Source organism: Panthera tigris, chromosome C2 (genome assembly GCF_018350195.1).
Source record: "Panthera tigris isolate Pti1 chromosome C2, P.tigris_Pti1_mat1.1, whole genome shotgun sequence".
NCBI classification, from domain to species: Eukaryota; Metazoa; Chordata; class Mammalia; order Carnivora; family Felidae; genus Panthera; species Panthera tigris.
Genome location: NC_056668.1, coordinates 2,072,646 through 2,096,252, shown reverse-complemented (window position 1 = coordinate 2,096,252; position 23,607 = coordinate 2,072,646). Strand labels below are relative to the sequence as shown.

General features: G+C 60.3%; 1 protein-coding gene across 10 annotated transcripts in view; it reads left to right on the top strand.

Moving 5' to 3' along the window:
* The window catches only part of TRPM2 (transient receptor potential cation channel subfamily M member 2), a 56,949-nt gene that overhangs the window by 15,345 nt on the left and 17,997 nt on the right, over window positions 1-23,607 (top strand). For 8 of the 10 annotated variants that reach the window (XM_042998833.1, XM_042998830.1, XM_042998831.1 and 5 more), the window contains exons 4-20: window positions 1,672-1,840; window positions 2,354-2,534; window positions 4,741-4,907; window positions 6,205-6,385; window positions 7,314-7,375; window positions 8,438-8,638; window positions 10,506-10,608; window positions 13,917-14,038; window positions 14,218-14,571; window positions 16,865-17,002; window positions 18,329-18,458; window positions 18,646-18,791; window positions 19,250-19,362; window positions 20,248-20,461; window positions 21,158-21,276; window positions 21,787-21,919; window positions 22,330-22,501. In XM_042998833.1, the coding sequence (XP_042854767.1) occupies window positions 1,672-1,840; window positions 2,354-2,534; window positions 4,741-4,907; window positions 6,205-6,385; window positions 7,314-7,375; window positions 8,438-8,638; window positions 10,506-10,608; window positions 13,917-14,038; window positions 14,218-14,571; window positions 16,865-17,002; window positions 18,329-18,458; window positions 18,646-18,791; window positions 19,250-19,362; window positions 20,248-20,461; window positions 21,158-21,276; window positions 21,787-21,919; window positions 22,330-22,501 (2,705 nt within the window). Of the gene's footprint in view, window positions 1-927; window positions 1,338-1,671; window positions 1,841-2,353; window positions 2,535-4,740; window positions 4,908-6,204; window positions 6,386-7,313; window positions 7,376-8,437; window positions 8,639-10,505; window positions 10,609-13,916; window positions 14,039-14,217; window positions 14,572-16,864; window positions 17,003-18,328; window positions 18,459-18,645; window positions 18,792-19,249; window positions 19,363-20,247; window positions 20,462-21,157; window positions 21,277-21,786; window positions 21,920-22,329; window positions 22,502-23,607 lie in introns of those variants that run through there. The other 2 variants (XM_042998835.1, XM_042998838.1) reach the window with 2 other exon arrangements.

The window sequence follows — 23,607 nt, the reverse complement described above, 5'->3', positions numbered from 1 at the left end:
CCCTCTTCCTTCCCTCTTCCTTCCCTTCCCTCTTCCTTCCCTTCCCTTCCCTTCCCTTCCCTCTTCCTTCCCTTCCCTCTTCCTTCCCTTCCCTCTTCCTTCCTTTCCCTTCCCTTCCCTTCCCTTCCCTTCCCTTCCCTTCCCTTCCCTCTTCCTTCCCTTCCCTTCCCTTCCCTTCCCTTCCCTTCCCTTCCCTTCCCTTCCCTTCCCTTCCCTTCCCTCTTACTTCCCTTCCCTTCCCTCTTCCTTCCCTCCCTCTTCTTTCCCTTCCCTTCCCTCTTCCTTCCCTTCCCTTCCCTTCCCTTCCCTTCCCTTCCCTTCCCTTCCCCTGTACCCTTTCCTCTCCTTTCTTTCCGCCACCCCATTAGCTAGGACCTCTAGTGCCATGCTGAATAGCAGTGCTGAGGGTGGACAGCATCGTCTTGTTCCCAATCTTAGTGATGAAGGGTTCAGCATTTTATCCTCGAGTATGATGTCAGCAGTAGGATTTTCACAGATGCTTTTGTACCAGGTTGAGGAAGTTCCTCTCTGTTCTTGCCTTGCTGACCGTTGTTATTACAACTGGGTGTTGAATTTGATAAAACACTATGCATCCAAGCAAATGATCAGACGGCTTTTCTCCCTTATTCTGCTAATATGATAAACTATGTTGATTGGTTTTTAAGTGATAACCCAACCTCACATTCCTAGGAAAGCTCCCATTGGGCCATAATTTTTTATTAAGTTTTCAATTTTAATTCCAGTGTAATCAGCATACAGTGTTAGATTGGTTTCAGGTGTGCAATACAGCCACTTCTGTACCTAACTCGGTGCTCATCACGGCTGGTCACAATTTCTTTACACGCGTTTCCGGCCCCGCCCCCCTTCCCTCGGCCCCGCCCCCTCTCCCTCTTCCCTTGGGGACTCTGTGACGTGCCTGCTCGCGCTTCCTTCACAGCTCTGAGGCTCAGAGGCTCTTCACGTCGTTGTTCATTTAGGTCTGTTTCTCTCTGGCGTTCATGGTGGGTCATTGCTATGCTCTGTTTTCAAGTTCACGGATTCTTTCCTCTGCCACCTTCATTCTGTGGCTGAGTCCATCCACTGAGTTTTGAAAAGATTTTGTTTCGTTTGTGCACTTTTTTCAGTTTTTAAATTTCCATTTGATATGTCTTCCATTTCTTCGCTGAGACTTTATATATTTTCCTTTTTTCCAAGTGTGTTCGTGATTCCTTGGTAAAGCAGTTTTATGGTAGCTGCCTTAACGTCCTTGTCAGATGATTCTAACAGCGTCACCTTGGCATCGGTGGCTGCTGTCTTTTCTCATTCCTGTGGAGATTTTCCTGGCTCCTGGTGTGATGGTGATGTTCAGTCTGAAACCTTGACCTTTGGGGTATTATGTTATGAGACTGCATCCTGTGGCTTAGCAGGTCCCCTATGACGTGTCTGTGGGGGAGGGGGGCCCTGCCTCATTACCGCCACGTGGCGATGGGAGTCCAAGCCCCTCTCAGCCCCGGCTGACGTTCGGTGGGAAGGGGTGGGAGCCTCAGCTCCCCGCTGGGCTTTCACTGACACGGCGCCTCCTCACAGCGGGGGGTGGGGTCCTGCCGCTCCGCTGGGCCCCTGCTGACACCCCCCGCGGGGGGCACGGGCACCTCCTTCCCTCCGCTGACCGTGACCGTGTGGTCTTTGCAGGAAGGTGGTGTGCGAGTGCGGCTACACACGCCAGCAGCACTTGGAGGAGGCTACCAGGCCCCACGCTTGGCAGGGCAAGGATTGGGACCCAAAAAAGCACGTGCAGGAGATGCCAACGGACGCCTTTGGTGACATTGTTTTCACGGGCCTGGGCCAGAAGGTGGGGAAGGTTGGTCTCCACCCCTCCGCTGCTCTCGCTGTGACTCGCGTCACCCTTCCGTGACCTGAGGCGCCTCCGGAGAGGCCTCGAGCCTTGCCAGCACTAGGGACGGGGCAGGCGGGGCTTCACGAGGCTCACGGGAGACCCAAGGGTGCCCTCGGGGTTCTCGGTCACCACAAAGCAGGGCGGGTGCGTCCCACAGCAGAGAGGCGGGGGTCAGAGGGGTGCCGTGAGTGCAGGCTGGGCGGAGGGGGCTGGAAGATGGGGCTGGTCTTCCCAGGGCGGCCTGTTGTCCCGCTGGGCCTTTGCCCCTTCCCCCTTCCTCTCGATCCGTGTCCTGCTTAGGCACGGCCGCTTCTGCTCACCGGATCTAGACCCAGGGTGGGGGGCGTCCGCCCACCTGGCTGGGCTCTCGGGCGGGCTGGTGGGAGGGTGCCCACAGCTGCCCTGCCATCTCTAGGGCTGGGCTGGGCCCCCCGCTGACACAGGGTTCCCCCCTGCCGCCCTGTCACTTCCCTGCAGTACGTTCGCCTCTCCCAGGACACACCCCCCAGCGTGATCTACCACCTGATGACCCAGTATTGGGGCCTGGACGTCCCCAACCTCCTCATCTCGGTGACAGGCGGGGCCAAGGACTTCAACATGAAGCCCAGGCTGAAGAGTGTCTTCCGAAGAGGCCTGGTCAAGGTGGCCCAGACCACAGGTAGCCCTCGGGGGCTGGAGCCATGGGCGGGCTGAGCACGCAGCACCACGGCTGTTGGGACTAGGGAGGTCCTCGGGGGCCACCCAGGCCGTGCCCGGCCCAGTCAGACTCCCCAGGCCTCGCCGGCCCACGGCGGCTGCCGCTGGGTGTGCTCGTGGGGCAGACAGGGCTCCAGCCAGCTCCCGAGAGGGACTCCCTGCTCTGCCCCCACAGGAGGCCTCGTTTAGCTGCGAGGTAACAGCGGGAGGCAGAGGAGGCTGGAGGGGGTCATGTTCACCGTGGGGCCTTCGGGGAGGGTCTCCACGAACCAAACCCCTGTTACCTAACCCGTCTGTTCACATCTGGGAGGGAGGGACAACGGTGTCCATCTTTACACATGACGTGACTGCCTCGGGGTCCCGTGCCCCCCTGGGGTGCACCCCCAGTGAGCACAGGACAAGGCCCCAGGCTGCGCGAGCTCCACGCAGGCAGCCCCGGGTGCTCCCTCAAAGTGACGCCGGAGAAGCCGCCGTGCTGCCCGTGGCCTCCAAGGCGGCTACGCCGGGTTGGTTAAGGGCAGGAGAGCAAGGATTCTGGTCCGGATGAGACTGGCCCACCCAGAGGACGCTGGCTTTAGGATCTGGTTTTAGCAGCACGTGAGGGCCGTGCTCTCCCTTTGGTCTTTGCCCTGAAACAGAGGCTCGGTCGGGGTCTCACTGGCCCGTGTCTCTTGGGGCTTCCGCAGCACGTGGGATTTGGTTAAATGCAGCCGACCATCCCCCAGGCACGCTCGTGACCTTCGCAGTGAGCCCATTAGGTGCTCACCTGTCCCCCAGGTAATCGCAGGTGACGGTTTTACCACGTCTTGACAGTTATCTTTTTAGGGTTCGATAGCAAAGTCCTTGCTGTCGCCTCCCAGCCCCAGAGCCAGGGCCACACGTTTTAGACGGCTCCTTACGGCAGCACCACACACAGCTGGTTTCTAGGCACCGGGTGGTGTGCCGTGGCCGGCACTGCCCCGGTAGCAGGCAGCCCGAACGATAGAGAACTTCACCCCTTTTCCGAGGAGGCAGCTGCACATCTTCCCCGTGTCTCCTCTCATCCGGACACGGGCTGGGGGAGCAGAGCGCACTGGGGACCTGCTTTCTCCTGGCAGACAAGGTGCAGCAAAGATGGTTGGTGCAGATTCAGGGCTCCCAGACCTGGTGTTCACGGTGCTCCCTGCACGCGATGCCCCGAGCGGGTCCCCCGGTCACGGTGCTCCCCGAGTGCGATGCCCCGAGCGGGTCCCCCGGTCACGGTGCTGCCTGCAGGTGATGCCCAGAGCGGGTCCCCTGGTCACGATGCTCCCCACATGTGATGCCCAGAGCGGGTCCCCTGGTCACGATGCTCCCCACATGAGATGCCCCAAGCGGGTTCCCTGGTCACGGTGCTCCCCGAGTGCGATGCCCCGAGCAGGTCCCCCGGTCACGGTGCTCCCCGAGTGCGATGCCCCGAGCGGGTCCCCCGGTCACGGTGCTGCCTGCAGGTGATGCCCAGAGCGGGTCCCCTGGTCACGATGCTCCCCACATGTGATGCCCAGAGCGGGTCCCCTGGTCACGATGCTCCCCACATGTGATGCCCCAAGCGGGTTCCCTGGTCACGGTGCTCCCCGAGTGCGATGCCCCGAGCGGGTCCCCCGGTCACGGTGCTTCCCATGTGCGATGCCCTGAGCAGATCTCCTGGTCAGGTCACACAGGGCTGGGAAGTGTGTGCCCTGTCAGGGCCCCTGCAGGTCACATGGCATTGGGCAGTGTGGCAGGGCAAGTGGCCAGGAGAGGGGTTCAGTCCGTCACACTCAGGCCCCGAGAGCTGAGGAGAAGAAGGGACGTTTATGACTTGGAGTAGAAGAATTCAGACACGTGCGTTCCAAGTGCAGGACAGGGAAGCAGCAGCAGGCGGGGGGTGGGGGGTGGGGTGGGGGGAGAGGCCCACAGTCCCCGCTCCCGGCCACACCACCTCCCTGAGCAAGGCGGGAACCCTCGGCCCCCAGAGCTGCTCCGTGAAGGCAGAATCGCGCTGTGGCCGCTTCCTCCGTGGTCCTGGTCCCGAGACTTACACCTGATGACGAGTTTGAAAGCCCCCTGAGCCGGGCCCCGCAGAAGAAGGACAGTGGGCGTCAGAAGCACACAGGGCCGCGGGCATCAGGCGTGTCGTGGAGGGTGCACAGCTCCGGTCCTGTCCCCAGGGGCCTGGATCATCACCGGCGGCTCCCACACGGGTGTGATGAAACAGGTGGGCGAGGCGGTGCGTGACTTCACGCTGAGCAGCAGCCACAACGAAGGAGAAGTCGTCACCGTCGGAGTGGCCACGTGGGGCACCGTGCACAACCGTGAAGACCTGATCCACCCCTCGGTGAGCTCGGCGACCTCTCCTGGTGGGCGGCGTCAGAGGGGGTGACGGGTAGGGCCCCCTGGGTCTGCAGTGGACGGGCCGCTGCCTGGACACCAGGGTAAATGCAGCACAGAGGGGAGGAGCCTGGACAGGGGTGCAGGAGACCGGGGCTCACGCCCAGCCGCACCACAGACCCTGATGGCCAGGGTGAGCGGCTGACGTGGCTGGACCCCCTTGCGATTACAGGATGGGTCCACGTAAGAGCCACCACGGGTCTTAGAAACACAGAAACGACTTAGCAGAAAGCAGGGGCGTGGCCGCCTCTGCGCGGCCAGAGAGTGTCGCGTTCGATCCCAAAGCCTGACCTCTGAACCCTGTGAACCCGGCCTTCACAGGAGCCCTGAGCCCAGGCGCCACGGTGCTCTGGTTCTGGTAGTCATTACCGAGCCACCCAGGCGCCCCCCCCTTCCCTCCGGTTTCTGATCCGCGGTCCTCATTTCCTTCTGGGCCTTGGCTGGCGGCTCCTCAGTGTCCAGAGCTACGGACGCTCTGCCGGCACGTCGAAGACGGTCGAAGCTCGCTCTGCCCGCCCCCCACTCCCGTCTGGCGTCACCAGGCGTGCCCTTGCACCTGTGCTCCTACCGCAGTCTGTTCGAGGCCCCTCGGACGTTGTCCCTCGTGTCCCCAGCGTCCTTCCGGTCTCCGCCCGTTGCCCGGTTCCAAGGCCATCTCCACATTTGTGCGAGTTTCTCACGGCGACGCTCCACTTCCTGGTTGTCAGATCTGTTCCGGTTTCCCGCGGCCGCTGTAACAGACGATCGCACACCTGGTGGCTCAGAGCCGCAGAAATGTGTTCTCTCCCCTTCGGAGCCAGGGCTCCGGATCGGCCTCGCCTGGCCCGGATCCCGGTGCGACGGGGCCCTGCTTCCTCCGGAGGCCGCGGGGGGGCAGCCGGTCCTTGCCTTCCGGTGGCCGCTGGCTTTCCCCGGCCGTGGCCACATTGCCCCGATCTCTGCCTTCACGGTCACTGGGCTCTCCTCCTGTTGTGGTCAAATCTCCCTCTGCCTCCCTCTCGGAAGGTCGCTGTGGAGACATATAGGACCCACCCGGATACTTCAGGATAAATCTTCCCCGTGTTACGATCCTTAACTTAAATCTATAGGGGCTCTTTTTCCAAATGAGGGAACGTTCACAGCTTCCAGGAATGAGGACTTCGTACATTGGGGGTCACTTTCCAGCCTACTAGGCCCCCATTTCTGGCACTCAAGATGCAGAACTCTCTGTCTGTCTGTGTCTGACTCTCTCCTGCCGTCCCCAGGGCGGCTTTCCTGCCGAGTACGTCATGGACGAGGAAGGCCAAGGGCACCTGACCTGCCTGGACAGTAACCACTCCCACTTCATCCTTGTGGACGACGGGACCCACGGCCGCTACGGGGTCGAGATTCCCCTGAGGACGAGGCTGGAGAAGTTCATATCAGAGCAGACAAAGGAAAGAGGAGGTGAGGGAGCCCCCATGTGTCTGCTGTCCCTCAGGTCATATATAGACCACCGGTAGTCACTCTACACCACAAGCACGGCTCAGTCTGGAAATAGCAACGTGCATAACTCGGCCCTGACGTGTTTTCCCTCGTGGGTGAGATGGGCCAGGTTCCAGGACACGGGAAGGGCAAATGCACAGGATGTGAGGGGCGGAGAAGGGACCGGAATAGCAGCAGGTCCTAGCTCTGTGCCAGGTTGGGCGGGCCCCTTCAGAGCCACGGTGTTCAAGCTTCACTGCACGTCAGAGTCCCTGGTGTGCGGGGAGAACTTGCTCTTCTCCGTGCTCAGGTGAGGCTGAGGCTGCCGGCCCGGGGACCACGTGAGAGCCCTGCTGTGTCCCAGAGAGCCTAGGTGGGGGTGCGGGGCCGGAGACACCAAGGCGGCACGTGGGGGGATGTTTGTTGCCCCGGGGAGCTTTCTGAAGTCTTTGCGGGTGCCCTGGCTGCCGGATGGATGGGGGGCTCAGGGCGAGGGCTGAGCGACGGGACAGAGGATGGAGGTCCCGACGCTGTGCTCCCCTGCCGTGTGTGTGGTGCCTAAAGCCCACCCGCTTGGCGTGCGCAGATTTGAGGCTCCACGAAAGGCATGCCGAGGAAAGCAGGCTGGTCGGGGTGGCCTCTGAGGCAGACAGCCCTGCCTTCGCCTGCACCCGCAGAAAGGGAACAGAAGTAGAAGGTGGACGAGCCATCTCAGGGCTCGAATTTGCTCTCATTACGTAGAACAGGCAGATCGTCCACTGACGGCCGAGCGTCAGCCTTTGAAAACCACTCAGTACCAACTGCCCGTCTCCATCGATGCCTCTGGAGCTGGCGGGAGGTGGGCAAGAGGGCCCCAGGGGGAGGGTCTGGGCCCCCGCATCCCTAATTCGGGGTTCATGCTTCGTCCTAGGAGTGGCCATCAAGATCCCCATAGTCTGTGTGGTGCTGGAGGGGGGACCCGGCACACTGCACGTGAGTACTGGCCTGTGGGGCGGGGATCTGAGGTGCAACCCTGCTGCAGGGGGCGCTCTGGCCCAGAGCCCCGTGACTGGCACCCCAGAGGGGTCGTTGGCAAGGGGGAGGGGCAAGGAGAAAGAGTGGTAACTGTAGGTGGGAAGGCAGCCTTCGAGGAGGTACCCTGCTGCGGGGTGGGGGGACACTGGCTCCGGGCCTGGGTGGCTGACCAGTAGGAGGGGCCCCAGGGGGACCCGCACGGCACCTTCTTGCAGGACCCCAGGGTGGCCACTCTGCACAGTTCTCGAAGTGCCGGCCCTCGGGCACCCCAGCCCCATGGGACTAGCAGCTGGACATAAAGCAGGTTCCTTGCTTGTTTTAACACATTCTCCTTGATGGAGGAAGGCTGACCGCAGGGACACGTGATGCTATTACAGCCTGCAGGTTTGGGGCAGGAGCAAGGACATTGCATTTATGAGACTGGAGGAGATGTGTGTTCATGCTTAGGAATGGCAGGAGAGCTCCCCCATTTCAGACCCAGTCCCCGGGGGACAGGAATGCATCTGGTCCCCTGTCCCCTCCCCACACGGGGTTCTCTGCATGGAGGCCCCGCTCCCTCACGCCCAGAGCACGGTGCCTGCTCATGTGGAGGGTGTCCTTCCCGCGGGGGTCCGAGTCCCTTCCTGAAGTTGACCTCGTGCCGGGTGTCCAGGGGTCTCCTCGTGTGGCCCTGGTCTCACCCTGGGCCTTAACGAGGGAGCGAAACCTCAAGCCGGCAGCACGGTCTCCCGGGGATGGCTCCCTCAACCACACACCCGTGGGCCGAAACGCTGTAGGGCTTCCGTTTTGGTGGCCACGGTCCACCTGAGCAGTAGGCCTGAAGGAGCCGGTCTGTCAGGCGGACGCCCCTGTGTCAGGATTAGCGCCTTTCGCCCCCAGCAGCGGAGGCTGCCAGACTCAGTGTTTTCGCTTCATTTCCCAGTAACCCTGTAGCCTTGACGCTGAGATGCCCGTGGTTCAGGGGTCAGAGCGTGGCGGGCACTCGGGCCCTGGGGCTCACCGTGGGCCCCTGCGTTTCAGACCATCTATAACGCCATCACCAACGGCACCCCCTGCGTGGTGGTGGAGGGCTCGGGCCGCGTGGCCGACGTCATTGCCCAGGTGGCCGGCCTGCCCATATCTGAGATCACCATCTCCCGGATCCAGCAGAAGCTGAGTGTGTTCTTCCAGGAGGTGTTTGAGACCCTCACTGAGAGCAGGATTGCGGAGTGGACCAAGAAGGTAGGCAGACAGGCACCTGCTGGCTCCCAGACGCCCTTAGCCTGGAATCAGGACCAGGGCCTAGAAACAGAGACCCCACGGGCCTGGAGCACGCATGGATGTGATCTTGGAAGAGTGGGGGGCTTTGTGCCAGGCGGGGGCCCAGGGTGGACGGAAAGCCCTCAACTGAGGCAGCACGTTGTCCCTCCCAGGGGGAGGGCATGTCTTGAACCTCTGTCCCCAGAACTGCAGGCTGGACTGGGGAACGGACGGGGCTGACAGCACAGCCGTTTGGGAGCGAGGACTGCCTGGGTCGGGGGGCAGGAGGCGGCTGTTGAGCCCAGCGCAGGGCAGAGGGGTAGAGAGCGAGCTTCAGGCAGCGCGGGGGCTGCCGGGTGACGGCCACGGGATCGGGCACAGCCTCCAAGCCTGGTGAGCCCCAGGCCGCCCGGGCAGATTAATGGGGGCGTTTGAGCCCTGGCAAGGCAGGGGGGCAGGGGGACCGTGAGGCGGTAGGGGCCTGAGCGTGGCTCCTGGGGGCCGTGGGGTGTCTGCGCGCCCCTCAGGGTGTCTCAGGGTGTCTGCCGAGCTGGAGGCGTCGGCAGGCGTGAGCCCATCCTGAGGATTCGCAGGTCCGGTGAGCGTTCCAGGGGACCCCAGCCCCGGTCTCCGGGGTGTTTGGGAGACCCAGTCCCCGGGGGCAGGCTGGTTATACTGCCTGGAAGCAGGGAGCCTCAGGACATCAGGACATCCTCGTGAGGACCGGGCATGGCCCTCATTTCAGGTGTCCTGCTGGTTCTCTCTCGCCCTTTGGTTCTGGGGTAATTTTAGGTCCGTAGAATAGTTGCAAAGGTAGTAGAGCCCTTCTGGCCAACCGTTACCCAGCCTGTCCCGAGGGTCACATCCCGCAGAGCTGCGGTCAGAACTGAGAGACGAGCCAAAGCTCCGCACTGTTGCTTTTGACGTTGGTCTGCTAATGTCCTTTCTCCGTCCCGGGATCCAAATCAGACTCTACCACATTGCGTTTAGCCTTTCCCTTTCATTATGCGCCCCCCTCCTTCCTCCGTCCTCCTTCCTCCTCCTCCCCCTCCTTCCTTCCTCCCTACTTCCTTCTTTCCCTCTTTCCTTCCTTCCTTCCTTCCTTCCTTCCTTCCTTCCTTCCTCCCTCCCTCCCTCCCTCCCTCCTTCCTCCCTCCCTCCTTCCTCCTTCCTTCCCCTCTCCCTCCTTCCTTCCTCCCTCCCTCCCTCCTCCTTCCTTCCTTCCTTCCTTCCTTCCTTCCTTCCTTCCTTCCCTCCCTCCCCTCCCCCTCCTTCCTTCCTCCCTCCCTCCCTCTTCTCTCCCTCCCTCTCTCCTCCCTTTCTTCCTCCTTCCTTCCTTCCTCCTTCCTCCCTCCCTCCCTTCCTTCCTTCTTTCTTCCTTCCCTTCCCCCTTCCTTCCTTCCTTCCTTCCTTCCTTCCTTCCTTCCTTCCTTCCTCCTTCCTCCTTCCTTCCTAAGCCTGACGCTATTTAGCCAGCCACCAGATTACAAGGATTTTCTAGAACATCACCACAAACATTGGAAGAGAGACTGGGGGCTCTGGGGGTGGGCGGGCAGGCAAGGTGAGGAAGCGGGGGAGGAGTCTCAAGTTCAGCAGTGTCGGGCGTTCTGCAGACAGTCTCGTGGCGGGCGGAAGCCCTTACACTTGGGTGTGTTTCCTCCCGGCAGACCTCTCGCACACGTGGTGTATTTGGTCCTTACACGTCTTCGTCTTCACCGTGGGGAGGCGAGGTGGTGGCCTCGTGCCGGGGCGCCGGCTGTGTGTCCGGGGCCTCGGTTCTGCGGCTCCCCTCGAGGAGGCGGGGGGCCGCTCGTCACCCCAAACCTCACCTGGGCCGTGTCGGTTGCAGATCCAAGACATTGTGCGGAGGCGGCAGCTGCTGACCATCTTCCGGGAAGGCAAGGATGGGCAGCAGGACGTGGACGTGGCCATCCTGCAGGCCTTGCTGAAAGGTGAGGGTCGGGCAAGGTGGGGCGGAGGGAGAAGCGGAGGGGAGGTGCCCGGGGCCCCGCGCTTGGAGGCACCAAGAGGCCCACCCCTGAGTCAGAGGCACCGGTCAGAGGGCAGCCGGGGATGGGCCACGCCGGGCCTAGCTCACGGCCCCGCCAGGCAGGTGGGGGCCTGCGCCGGGGCTGGGGGTTCGGGCTCCCTTCTCTGACTGCTTTCCTCAGCGGAGGCCGGGTGCAGCCGCCCGAATGGTCCCTCCGTGGGCATCGCAGCCGCCCATACAGTGTCAGGGAGGGAAGAAGGCCTTGGGAGGCCTGCTGTTGACCTGCGTGCTTGCTCGTGTGCCGGCGCTCCCACGGCCCCTCCTGGGCGACGAAGCTCCCGCGGCGGCCGCCCCTGGGCCAGCCCCTGGCCTGCCCTCCGCCCCACGCTCCCCTCTCCCTCCGGTTCTGGGGGACGGCGGGTGCCCCTGCCCCTCCCGCTGTGGACGACGTCCCCACGCCAGGAAGCCGTCGTGCTGGCTCCTCACCCCCGAGGGACGCGGCCCGGGCGGAGCAGGGCGGCAGGAAGCTTTGCCGGGAGAGGGGGGCAAACCTGGGCTTGTTCCGTGGCCTCCTCCTGACAGAAGGACTCGGGATGGCACGTAAAACCTCACGGAGCCAGTGAGACGGTTAAAACCAGGACCGGGGCTCTCATTTGAAGACCCCCGTCCGGGGAGACACAAGAACCGGGAAGAGCCGGTTGAATAGACTCAGAGCAACTGTGCAGGAGCCGGGATGCCACCGTGGCCCGTGCGGCCCTCGCCACCAAGGACGCCGAAGGCCGGGAAGCCGCTGTGAAGATCCCCGTGACCACAGGGGTTCGACAGTGTCCGCTCGTGGCACTCGACCCTCCTGTTCACAGACGGGGCAGTGAGAGCGTCTGTCCCCTCCTTGCCTTCTTCCGTGAAGGGACCACGGAGCAGGAAGAGAGACGCCAGGCTGCCACGTCTGGGAGGTGGTGACGAGGGGCCTGGGGCCCTGAGTGGGGGCATCCCTGCACAGCGCCGGGAGGGGGAAGGACCCCTGCTCACAGCCAGGACGGAGCCCAGCGTCTGTTCTCCGAGTTCAAGAGCAAGTGAAGATATGCCGTGAATCGTGGTTTCTCCTGGGTGCGGGGGAGCTGAGCGGGGAGGGCGTGCGGGCCTCTGGGTTGTGGGAATGTTTCGTTTCTCATTCGTGGCGGTGGTTACACAGGTGTGGCCGTCGGCCAAAAGTCACGGTGCCTCCCACGTGTGCCGGGGGCGGGGCAGGTCCTGGGGGAGAACGAGGGCATCTTTATTTCTGGAAGCCAACACAGTGTAATTGGTTGTTCGGGGAGAGGCGGTGGGCCTCTGGGAGAAAGTGGCTCTCTCTTTATTATGTGTGTAATATATGAAAACAATAGAAATACGCATGTGGTTTTTGAGTAACAATCCCCTTTAAAGGTTTATTTATTTATTTTGGGAGAGAGACAGAGAGGGAGGGAGAGAGAGGGAGTGAGCAGCAGTGGCAGAGAGAAAAGGAGAGAGAGAGAATCCCAAGCAGGCTCTGTGCTGTCAGCTCAGAGCCTGATGGGGCTTCAACTCGTGAACCGCGAGATCATGACCTGAGCCAAAACCAAGAGTCGGATGTTTAACCGACTGAGCCACCCGGGCACCCCAATGACAACCCCGTTTAAAAATCAACTTTATCGAGGTTATGGTTTAAAGAAGGTGACGTCCCCCATCCTGGGTTTACTGCCGGATGCATTTGAGCGGGTGCGTACCCTGCAGACTGATACAATCCAGATACAGGACAGCTCCCCCCACCCCCAAGAGCTCCCTCGTGCCTCTGTGTGCCTTGGGTAACCATCTGTCTGCTTTCTGTCCTTGGAGACGGTTTTGCCTGTGCTAGAAACTCACAGAAATGGAATCATACACTCGGTGTTCTTTTGTGTCTCGCGTCGGCTCAGAGCAGCACGTTTGAGATTCTTCCGCGTGGGCGTGTGTCAGAGCTCTGTTCCTTTCTACCGCTGAGTGCTATTTCACTGCGCGAAGGTTAGGGTTAGCTCGTTTCTCCACCTGCCTGTCTCTGGACCCGCAGGCCGCCTCCGATGTGGGGCTCCGATAAAAGCTGCAGTTTGTTCCCGTTTCTCTCGGGTCCACATCTACGGGAGTGGAATTATGGTTCTCTGTGGCACGGGCACGTTTATAAGAAACCACCCAACTGTTTTCCAACAAGATGGCACTGCCTTCCCTCGTTGCCAGCCGTGGACGTGGGCTCTAGCTTTTCTGCGTCCTCACTGGCGCTTGGCAGGGTCAGCGTTTTAAACCGAAGCCGTCCTAGTGGGTGTGAAGTGACAGCTCGGGGTGGTTTGGATCTGCGTCTCTCTGATGGCCCGTGACACGGCGCGTCTCTTCCTGGGCTTGTTGGCCGCGAGTTAGCATCCGGGGACGTGCCTTTCGGATCGTCTGTCTGTGTTTGTTTGGTGGTTTGTCTTCTCAGTTTCGAGTTGCAGGAGCTCTTGAAATACTCTGATACGAATCCTTTGTTAGAGAGATGCCCTGGGGGGATTTTCTCTTGGTTCCTGGCTCGCCTTCCGAGTTCCTTCAAGTTGTCTTTGACGAGCAGAAGGCTTACATTTTACTGGAGTTTCATCTGTCCATTTTGTCCTGTCTGGTCCGTGTCCTTCGCACCCCAGGAAATCTTTAGCTGCTCTGTGGCTGCAGATCTTGTCTCGTGTTTCGCCGTGGAAAGTCTGCAGGCAGGGCCTTTATGTGGAGGTGTCTGGGGCACATCTCAGCTTGGGTCTTGTGTGTGGTGTCAGGCGAGGGTCCAACTTCCCTTTTCACTTCCCCAAATAGCAGCCCATGCTTTAAGGTGTGAAACCCGCCAGGGAGAGCAGGAACCAGTTGGGAAAGCCACTGTAGAGCCTGGGTGGGGCGGTGGTTCTGCAGTCAAGGTGAGAAAGGAAACTGACGGCATATGCAGTGGTGACTTCCGAGGGTTCGTGCAAACACGCCTGCCTTTCAGACACCCGTGTCTTCTGTAAGCGCTGGGGCCAAGGGGCTTGACCAGGAGGTGGGGGCGGGGACGAGCCAGAGTGAGGCCGAAACCCGGAGATTCTCCGATTCCAGCACTGAAAGGAAACGTGCTTTTCACAAAGGTGTGTGCGTGGTGGGGATTCCGCCACTGGGCACATGGAGACACCGCGGTTGGTGACAAATCCCTCCCTGTGTGACATTATCAGATGGCAGGGAAGTGGCTCTGAGACCCAGACGGAAGCCTCCTGACATGAGTGCTCTTGCCTGCAGCCTCTCGGAGCCATGACCACTTTGGCCACGAGAACTGGGACCACCAGCTGAAGTTAGCAGTGGCGTGGAACCGCGTGGACATCGCCCGGAGCGAGATCTTCACCGACGAGCGGCAGTGGAAGGTAGGGCTCCTGGGCTGCCCCGTGGAGGGCCTTGTTGGCCCCCGGAACAAGGCCAGGCCCTGGAGGGGGGCCTCTGCCCGACCCCAGCCCTTCCCCCGGTGGAGACAACGGCAGTCCCGTCTCCAGCGGCCTGGCCATCAGGGTGTGCGAGGCCTGCCCCCCACGGTGCTCTCTCTCAGCCTTCAGAGCTGCACCCCGTGATGACGGCCGCCCTCATCTCCAACAAGCCCGAATTCGTGAAGCTCTTCCTGGAGAACGGGGTGCGGCTGAAGGAGTTCGTCACGTGGGACACCCTGCTCTACCTGTACCAGAACCTGGACCCCTCCTGCCTGTTCCACAGCAAGCTTCAGAAGGTGCTGGCCGAGGAGCCGGAGCGGCCGGTCTCCGCGCCCCCCGCCCCCCGTGTGCAGATGCACCACGTGGCTCAGGTGCTCCGGGAGCTGCTGGGGGACTTCACGCAGCCGCTGTACCCCCGGCCCCGGACCGGCGACCGGCCGCGGCTCCTGCTTCCCGTGCCGAACATCAAGCTAAACGTGCGTGCTGGTGACGTGGCCCCAGCCCCACTTGGCCCGTGTGCTGGGCCACTGCTATGTCCTTAGGGCTTCTTTTTTAAAGAAATTGTCCTTTATTGTTATTGGGAAAGAAATATGCTCCATTGTAGTCTGCCAGGGCCCCCATAAAAAAATACCACAGACCGGGCAGCTTAAACAAGATATTTAGTCCCTCACGGTCTGGAGGCTGAAGTCTGGGCTCGAAGCATCGCGGGGCCGGTTTCTAGGGGGGCCTCTCTTTCTGGCTTGAGGACAGCCGCCTTCCTGCCACGTCCTCACGTGGTCTTTGCTCGGCGTGCAGGCAGAGAGATACGGAGAGCAACGGTGTCCCTTCCCCTTCTTACAGGGACACAGGTCCCATCAGATCAGGGCCACAACCTATGACCTCATTCAACCTTAATCACCTCCAAATACGGTCACTTTAGGAGCTGGGGCTTCAATGTATGAACTTTGGGGACATGTTTTCATCCATTATTCTCCCTTTCTAAACATTTCAGACAGTACAAAAGGTTATGCAGGGAAAATGATCTCCTTCGTGCCTTGTACCCCCAGTCCTGGCCACCAGGTGAAATTGGATTTTCATGTGGTCAGGTCAGCAAGATTCCGCCATATTGCTGTGAGGTGCCCAGCATGTGCACTGCCACACAGGAGCACGGGAGAGATTGTTTTCTAGTCTCCGTCCGTGTTTGATGGGAATCTTGACTCATCTCTGTGTTAAGTGCGAGACTGGCTTCTGAATTTATGTTAGCAAGTATCCGTCTCCCAGTTCTTTAAGCTTTTTAATGTTTCTTTTTGAGAGAGAGAGAGAGTGCATGAGCAGGGGAGGGGCAGAGAGAGAGGGGGACAGAGGATCTTAAGCAGGCGCCAGGCTCGGAGCTGTCAGCATGGAGCCCGATGCAGGCCTCAAACCCATACACCGTGAGAGCATTACTTGAGCCAAAGTCAGACACTTAACCAACTGAGCCACCCAGGCGCTCTGTTACCAAAACATTTTTAATCCTATTTTGATCTCAACTTGATTGCATTGTAACATGTGTTTACTATGATACTGGATTATGTTGCTGATATTTTCATGGTTTTTGCATCAGAATGTTTGAAGCTTTGATTGTGGTTTTATTTTGGGGCCTGTCTTTGTCAGGTTCTGGTATCAGCTTGATGTTGTCCTTGTGAAAACCATTGGGAAATCTTCCTCATTTCTTTGCTCTGGAACAGTTTATGTGGCTGGAACTCCCTGTTCTTACAGATCAGCAGGCTCTCCTATGAGTCCATCAGGGCTCAGTGCCTTTTTCAGTAGTAGCTCTGAGGATTTTCTCAGTTTCTTTTCTGATAATTGATCTGTTGAGCTTTTCTATGTGTTCTAAGATTAGATTTGGGTTTTTCTCTTCTGCTAGAAAATTACCCGCTTCCTTGAGTTTTCAAATTCATCCATCGTCCCAGGTAGGCTATGCCTGACTCTGGAGAAAGACGTGGCTGTGGCTTGGTTTTGTATATTCACAGTTCTGCATTTCTTAATTAATTCCAGCATATTTAAGATGCCCTTTAAGAAGGTCTAAAGTGGAAGCTTACAGTTAACTGTGTCTATAACTTAATTTGTCGATTAAGTTTTTAAAAATATAAAGATAAGCTTTTAGGAAATGTACAAAATGACTTGAAGGAAGTGGAATTTTGTGCTTGATGTGGGAAGTTGTTCTCACCTCTGGTAATTATTTCCAGACCATCTGAGTAGATGTTTACTTACTGATCAGCCAGGAAGCTGGATTCCCATGTGACTGTGTAAATTGAGTGTGTCTGGGGGCAAGGTGCCCTCCTGCTCACAAGTAATCCTTGTCTTGTTCAGCAACAATTCCTTGTTGGTCTTCTCTGCAGGCGACACTGTAGGTTCCCTTGAGGAGCTCACTGCCACGAATCTATAACAGACTCTGTGTTGGAAGTTTACCTCACAGAAAAAGGCTGGATGCCGTCAGCTAAGATGAAGGAGACTAGAGGTGCCTGATGTGTAACGTGAGGCTACAATTGTTGGCAAAGGAGTTAGCTGGGTTTTCCACTTTCTGAGTGTTTCCACATGTCTCCAGAGTGATGGTCTTAAAACTCCAGTGTACACGAGATTGATCTAAAGTGTTGCTGAAGATGCAGGTTGTAGGGCTCACCCTCCAGGAACAGTGGTTCCAGAAAGGTGTGGAGCTGGGCTCAGGACCTGCGTGCTCAGCAGGCACACCCAGGGATGCTGAAGCTAGTGGGGACCTAGGAGAGGTTCTGAATGTCCACTGCTCACCAGGTGCAGGGAGTGAGTCTCCGGTCCCTCTACAAGCGTTCACCAGGCCACGTGGCCTTCACCATGGACCCAGTCCGTGATCTTCTCATTTGGGCCATCATCCAGAACCGTCGGGAGCTGGCAGAAATCATCTGGGCACAGGTAACCAGACCTGTTTCTCAGCACACACGGCTACATGTGGACTAGTGACGGGGCTTCAGCCAGGGAGTGTGGCCAGAAAGCCAGTGCCGACAGCAGGTGGGGGAGCACGTGGCCTTGGAGGGAGGGCGGTGGGCGTCCATGACCCCAGAAGAGACCCAGGGTGCCCAGTGGTGGGGAACAGAGAATTTGGCTCAGGCAAGGAAAGAATTTTAAGAAGCTGTGCTGCCTCCTGCCGCTCTGTCCGGGGGCTGAGCTCAGGGGACACACACAGCTGGGAGGAGCCGCCCTCCATGGCCCACACGGGGGGTTCCGGTGGGTCGGCACCTGTGCTGTGGCCGTCCTGTTCACTAGACAGTCTGGAGGCAAGTTACGTCCCCGGCGGCGCTACATCTCTTTCCACTGACCGTTAGGGGTCTCAACAGAGACAGTCTGGTACTTAGTTGGGGGAAGAGCCCCTTTCCGAGCCACCTGAGAACATCGGTCAGCAGCTCCCTTGCCACTGGGCCCGTGGGCAGCTTGGTGGTCATGACGGAGGACATGCCAGGTGGGGCCTGAAGCCAAGTGTTGTGGACCCAAGTCTCTCACACGTGGTTCTCCTTTACTTCAAGCAGATTCTCTTCTTAAAACAAAGTGTCATTTTTTCTCAGAGAGGTCCCCTACCTCTCAGTGTTGGCCTTTCCAAATTGCTCTTGTGGAACCGGTCCCCTCCCCAGTGACACCAGCAGAGTGGCATAGGTGGCTTCCTACCTGGTCTGTGGTTCTGGGGGTTTTGCCCTCTCCCAAAGTGTGTGGTGGGTCCGTGGTGGAGCTGGGTCTGACCGTGGCCTCAGGCGTGCTCTGTGGGGCAAAGTGGATGGGAGGCCCAGAGATTTCCAGGCCACCGGCCCCTCGTCCTGGGCCAGTGCTGCCTTCTGACCAGGCAGTGCTTTGAGAGCTTTCCTTGAGATTTTCTTAACATCCCTGGTGCCGCTGAGGCAGGGCGCCCAGAGCCTTGTGGGGTCTTGCGTGGACCTGGTCCCATTTCTGCTCTTCAGCCCCATGCCGGGGGTTGACCAGATGCCCAGGGAGCGCTGAGACTCATGCCCGATCAGGTCCGTGCTCCGGGTGGGCGAGCAGACCGCTCCCACTGGCCAGTGCGGGAGCCCGGCCACCAGCTAAGGCTCACCTCTAGATCTGGGGTGACCCAAGTGATACAGACAGGAGCACAAGTAATCAGCTAGTGGCCCATGTGTCGCGGGGCCTCTGTTCTCATCACCCCTGGGCAGCGTGTCTGGGGTTCCCGGGCTGGACCACCCAGGTTCTCACTGTGGCCTTCCTGGTGCCCAGAGCCAGGACTGCATTGCCGCGGCCTTGGCCTGCAGCAAGATCCTGAAGGAGCTGTCTAAGGAGGAGGAGGACACGGACAGCTTGGAGGAGATGCTGGCGCTCGCTGACGAGTATGAACACAGAGCCATCGGTGAGTCCACAGGTGGCGGCCTTGGGCCACGGCTCCCCTCCTCACATGTCACCCCAGGATCCTCGTCCCTGGCCTCCGCGCCCAGTTCTGTCCAGACCGTCTCATCGGCTGGGGCTGCTCCCTGACGCTGTGCCCCGGCGTCAGGGACTAGGACCCTGCTGCCATGACACGATCTTCCTCGTCCCAGGGGTGTTCACCGAGTGCCACCGGAAGGACGAGGACCGAGCTCAGAAGCTGCTCACCCGCGTGTCGGAGGCCTGGGGCAAGACCACCTGCCTGCAGCTAGCCCTGGAGGCCAAGGACATGAAGTTCGTGTCTCACGGAGGCGTCCAGGTGACGTGCTGCAGGCTTGCTTCCAGGAGGAGCTGTCCGTGGTGCTGCCGGTGCGGGTGCACACGGGTCCCTGTGCTGTGGGGACCCGGGGACAGGCCTGGGCCTTGGTCCTGTGCTGCGGGCCGACACACCCTCTCCACTCCCTTTGCAAGTCAGCAAACTGGTGCTAAAAGAGACCCCCTGGGGGGGGGTCCCCTACCTGGGAGCCTACAGTCCTCCGCGCGGCCCCAGCCCTTACCTCCGGGAAAGACTGGCCCGGCCCTGCCCACCCGAGCCTCTTCCTCTGCCGGAAGATGACGGGGCCTGTCCCGTGCTGCCCACCACGCTGCGTGGCTGGGGGCTCCGAGTGCTGTGTTTGGGGCATGTGGGCGTGTGGCGCCGAGCAGACACATTGTTCACCCTCAGGGGTGGGGCACGGGGGGTGCCCACCGGCCTGAAGCTGCCTCCTCTGTCCACAGGCCTTTCTAACCAAGGTGTGGTGGGGCCAGCTCTGCGTGGACAACGGGCTCTGGCGGGTGATCGCGTGTATGCTGGCCTTCCCGTTGCTCTATACCGGCCTCATCTCCTTCAGGTGCCAGCCTGGCCGCTGGGCTGCGGGGGGAGGGACGGCCCTTCCTTCCCAAATGTGCTTGCTGGGGGCAGGTCACACCTGTCTTGGTGGCTGCCACCAGGTCCTACGGTGATAGAGAGGCATGCAGGCAGGAGGCAAGGGGGGAGGGGTCTCTCTGTGTGCTGAACACCTACCATGCCAAGCACCAAAAATGGGCTAAGCACTGGCCCTGCCCTGAGCACCTCTTTGCACTGAGTGCTGGCCCTGCCCTGAGCACACTCCCTGCCCTGAGCAACCCCCTGCACGGAGCACACCACAGCCCTGAGCACCCTGTCTGCACTGAGCACCCCTGCCCTAAGCACCCCTGCCCTAAGCACCACCTGCCATGAGCACCCCCTCTGCACTGAGCACACCCCTGCACTGAGCTGGCCCCTGCCCTGAGCTCCACCCTGCACTGAGCACCTCACCTGCACTGAACACTCCCCCTGTCCTGAGCACCCTCCCTGCCCTGAGCACCTCCCTGCACTGAGCTCCCCCATGCCCTGAGCAACCCCCTGCACTGAGCACCCATCCTGCCCTGAGCTCCCCATGCCCTGAGCACTGGCTCTGCACTGAGCTCCCCCCTGCACTGAGCATCCCTGGGCCCAATATTTATTTTCAGTCCTGGTGGAACCAGAGACAGGTGCTCTCAGGGCCCTCCCCGTGCGGGGCCTTGTGGTGGAGCCCCCATGTGGCTGTGTGTGGAGAGTCTGTGGGCTGCATGGATGCCCGCTGTGCCCAGGCCCGTCTCTGCCGTGTGACAGGAACACACCGGCACGGCGGCCCTGCTCCTTAGGGGAGGCAGAGGTCCTTTGGGCCCCAGGCCCCTCACAGCCCACCCCCCTCCCGTCTGCATCTGCCCTGCAGGGAGAGGAGGCTGCAGGCCGGGCCGGGTCTGCCCCGGGTCCGAGCCTTCTTCAATGCCCCCGTGGTCATCTTCCACCTCAACATCCTGTCCTACTTTGCCTTCCTCTGCCTGTTCGCCTACGTGCTCATGGTGGACTTCCAGCCCACACCCTCGTGCTGCGAGTACCTCATTTACTTCTGGCTCTTCTCCCTTGTGTGCGAGGAGCTGCGGCAGGTGTGCCCGCCCAGCCCCCTTCCCCGCTTCCCTTGGGTCCCCAGCCCCCGTGGCCTGTCCACTGGTCCCTATCCCCACCCGAGTCCCCCGGCACTGGAACCCGCGGCTGGCTCACCTTCTCCGTAGGCCCACGGCGGGCTAACCGGGCACCTAGACGCTGCAGTCAGGGGCCGGGGTGGCATCAGAGTTCCCCGGGAGGCAAGTGTGGGAGGCGGCGCTGTCCAGCTGGCTTCCCCTCTGGCTGTGCCGCCTCCTGAAGTCCGACCCGCTCCCAGGGGGCAAAGCCCCAGATCGGAGGGTGGGTGTGCCCTCCTCCCCGAGGGGGGCCTTCTGCCCCACCCACCCAGCTGCCGGGGACCGGGGCTGCCGTGGTCCTGCTTCTCTGGGTCTTCTGCGGAAGCAGGTGGACAGGGGTCCTGTGGGAAGCTGGCTCACACAGACAGGAGGGGGTTGTCCCTGCCACACACATTTGTGGACTGAGCAGGGCTGCGGTGGGTCGGACGGTGGGCTCAGGGCCGCCTGGCGACACCTCTGCCTGGGCTCCTCTCCCACTCTTCCTCGACCCAGGGTACCCCGGGGACAGTGGGAATCTGTCCCCTTCTGGCTAGCCTCACTCTCCGGGAAGGAGGGAGTGTTTTCATTGCTGCTGGTGAGGTTGGTGAAGACAGCCAGACCCCTAACCTCGTCCTCTCGCAGCTCTTCTATGACCCTGACGAGTTCGGGCTGATGAAGATGGCCCTCCTGTACTTCAGTGACTTCTGGAATAAACTGGACATCGGTGCCATCTTGCTGTTCATAGCAGGACTGACCTGCAGGTGAGCGGCCTGTCTTCTCTGCGGCTTCCCGTCTGCGGCTGCAGCCCGGCGGGCTCACGTCCCCTCTGGCCATGTCTGCCGTCTGTCTGGGGGACAAAATCTGCCCTGAGCAAAGGGGAAGTTGCCAGAGCTCCCGCCCCCTCAGAGGGCTGCGCACCTGCAGCCCAGGGGCTCCGCCTCCTGCTGGGGCCCCGCCCACTCCCCTGCCCATTAGGGCCACGGGTGTCCCTGCCTCAGTCCCTCTCTCCATGAGGCAAGAGGGACCAGCCCAGCCCTGCTGCTTCCCAAGAGGCCCGCACGGCCCACCTCCCCTGCCCAAGGCTGGGCTTCTGGACCTTTCTGGATAACACCTCCCTGGAGGCACTGCTCCATGAGCTCACACCCTGTTTTTAGTTCTCTGGGGTCCGGGGGCCTCCAGAGCACACGTGGGCTTGGTCAGGTGAGCGGGCAGCTGGGGACGGGCTCTGGGAGCGGTGAGCTCACGGGTCCTTGATTCTGCCTGGGGGCCAGGCTCATACCGGCGTTGCTGTACCCCGGGCGCATCATCCTCTCTCTGGACTTCATCATGTTCTGCCTCCGGCTGATGCACATTTTCACCATCAGTAAGACACTGGGGCCCAAGATCATCATCGTGAAGCGGATGGTAAGGGGATCAGGGGGTCCGGACGCCAGTCGCAAGCGAGGTGCTCCAGGGCTCGAGCAAAGCGCGTCCCTGCTTTGCCTTTGGGCTCCCAACCCCAGCCTGCCCATCGCAGGTCTTTGCCTGTATGTCCCCTCTTCCAGACAGCCTCCCCTGATCTCCACAGCTCATTCCCGATCCCTGTTACAGCTCCTCTCACTCCCTCCATGGGTCACAGTCATACCCAGCCCCTCCTACACATCATGCCCAGCACCCTATTAGGATGTGCGGGCAGGCCAGGGCTGTGGCCCCAGGCGTCCCTGTCCAGGGTGACAGCAGCTCCTCCCACCACCGCAGAGCACACGGCCCGAGTATGGGGGGCAGCGGGAGCGTGTGGGTGCGCGGCTGCAGCTGGTGCCACCCTGTCTCTGCAGATGAAGGACGTCTTCTTCTTCCTCTTCCTGTTGGCGGTGTGGGTGGTGTCTTTCGGGGTGGCCAAGCAGGCCATCCTCATCCACAACGAGAGCCGGGTGGACTGGATCTTCCGGGGGGTCGTCTACCAGTCGTACCTCACCATCTTCGGCCAGATGCCGGCCTATATCGACGGTAGGACACGGGTCCCTGACGGCTCCAGCAGGGGTGCCTGGAAGGCTCCCTGAGGGCCGGGAGGTGAGGGGCGGGGAGTGGGGTGGCTCCCCGGGTGCCCGTGTGGCAGGAGACCCAGTGCACGTGATGCTTAGTTGCGGTTGGGGGGGGGGTTGGCATCAGCGGGGTGGGGGGAGCCTGGGCCGTGGCTGAGATCTGGGGTGGGCCGAGGGTGCGGCCTGGGGCTCTGACACCCCTCCCCCACACCACATGCCACCCTGTCCCTCCTCCTCCTCCTCTAGACGGAGAGAATCCTTTCTGTACGCTGAGTTTTTTCTTTTCGGCTTCATCGAGATAGAACACCTAATAGGAAAAGCTCACCTGTTTGAGGTGTGTGCTTCAGTGGTTTTCACTGTACTTACGGAATCGAATTTTAGAACATTTGCATCACCCACCAAAGACACCCACCCCCCTTAGCAGTCACTCCCCGTGTCCCCAGCCGTTGGCGACCTCTAATCTACCTTCCCTCTATACAGTCTGCCTCTGCTGGACATCTCGTATGAACTGGATGATCTTTGTGTCTTGCTCTCTCTTAGCATGACGTTTTCAAGACTCAGCCACATTGTAGCCTGCGTCAGCATTTAGTCCCCCTTTGCTGTTGTTAAACAATGTTCCATTGCACGGACAGGCCACATTTTGTTCCTGCATTTGTAAATCGGTGAGCTCCTGAGTTGTTTCTGCCTTCTGGCTGTTATGTATAACATTGCTCGGAATGGTTATAACAGTGATGTTTCCAATTATGTGTCTGTGTGGACGTGTTTCCCTCCCGCTTGGATGAAGGTCAGGCAGTGGAATGTATGCCTGCTGGGTTGTGTGCTGTCTTTAGCAGTTTGAGAAACGGCCACACTATTTTCTACAGCAGCTGCACCATGTTTCACGTCCCCACCGCAACAATACAGGGCCCAGCCCTCCAGATTCGAGCGGGCTTGTCACTGTTGTCTTTCTTGCTTCTGGCCATCCCAGTGGGCACGAGACGCGTCTCATTTCCTTGATGGCAAATGTGCTCGTGTGTTCACAGAGCTGTTCACGTGCCTTCTTTGGAGAAACATCTGCTCCTATCGTTGGCC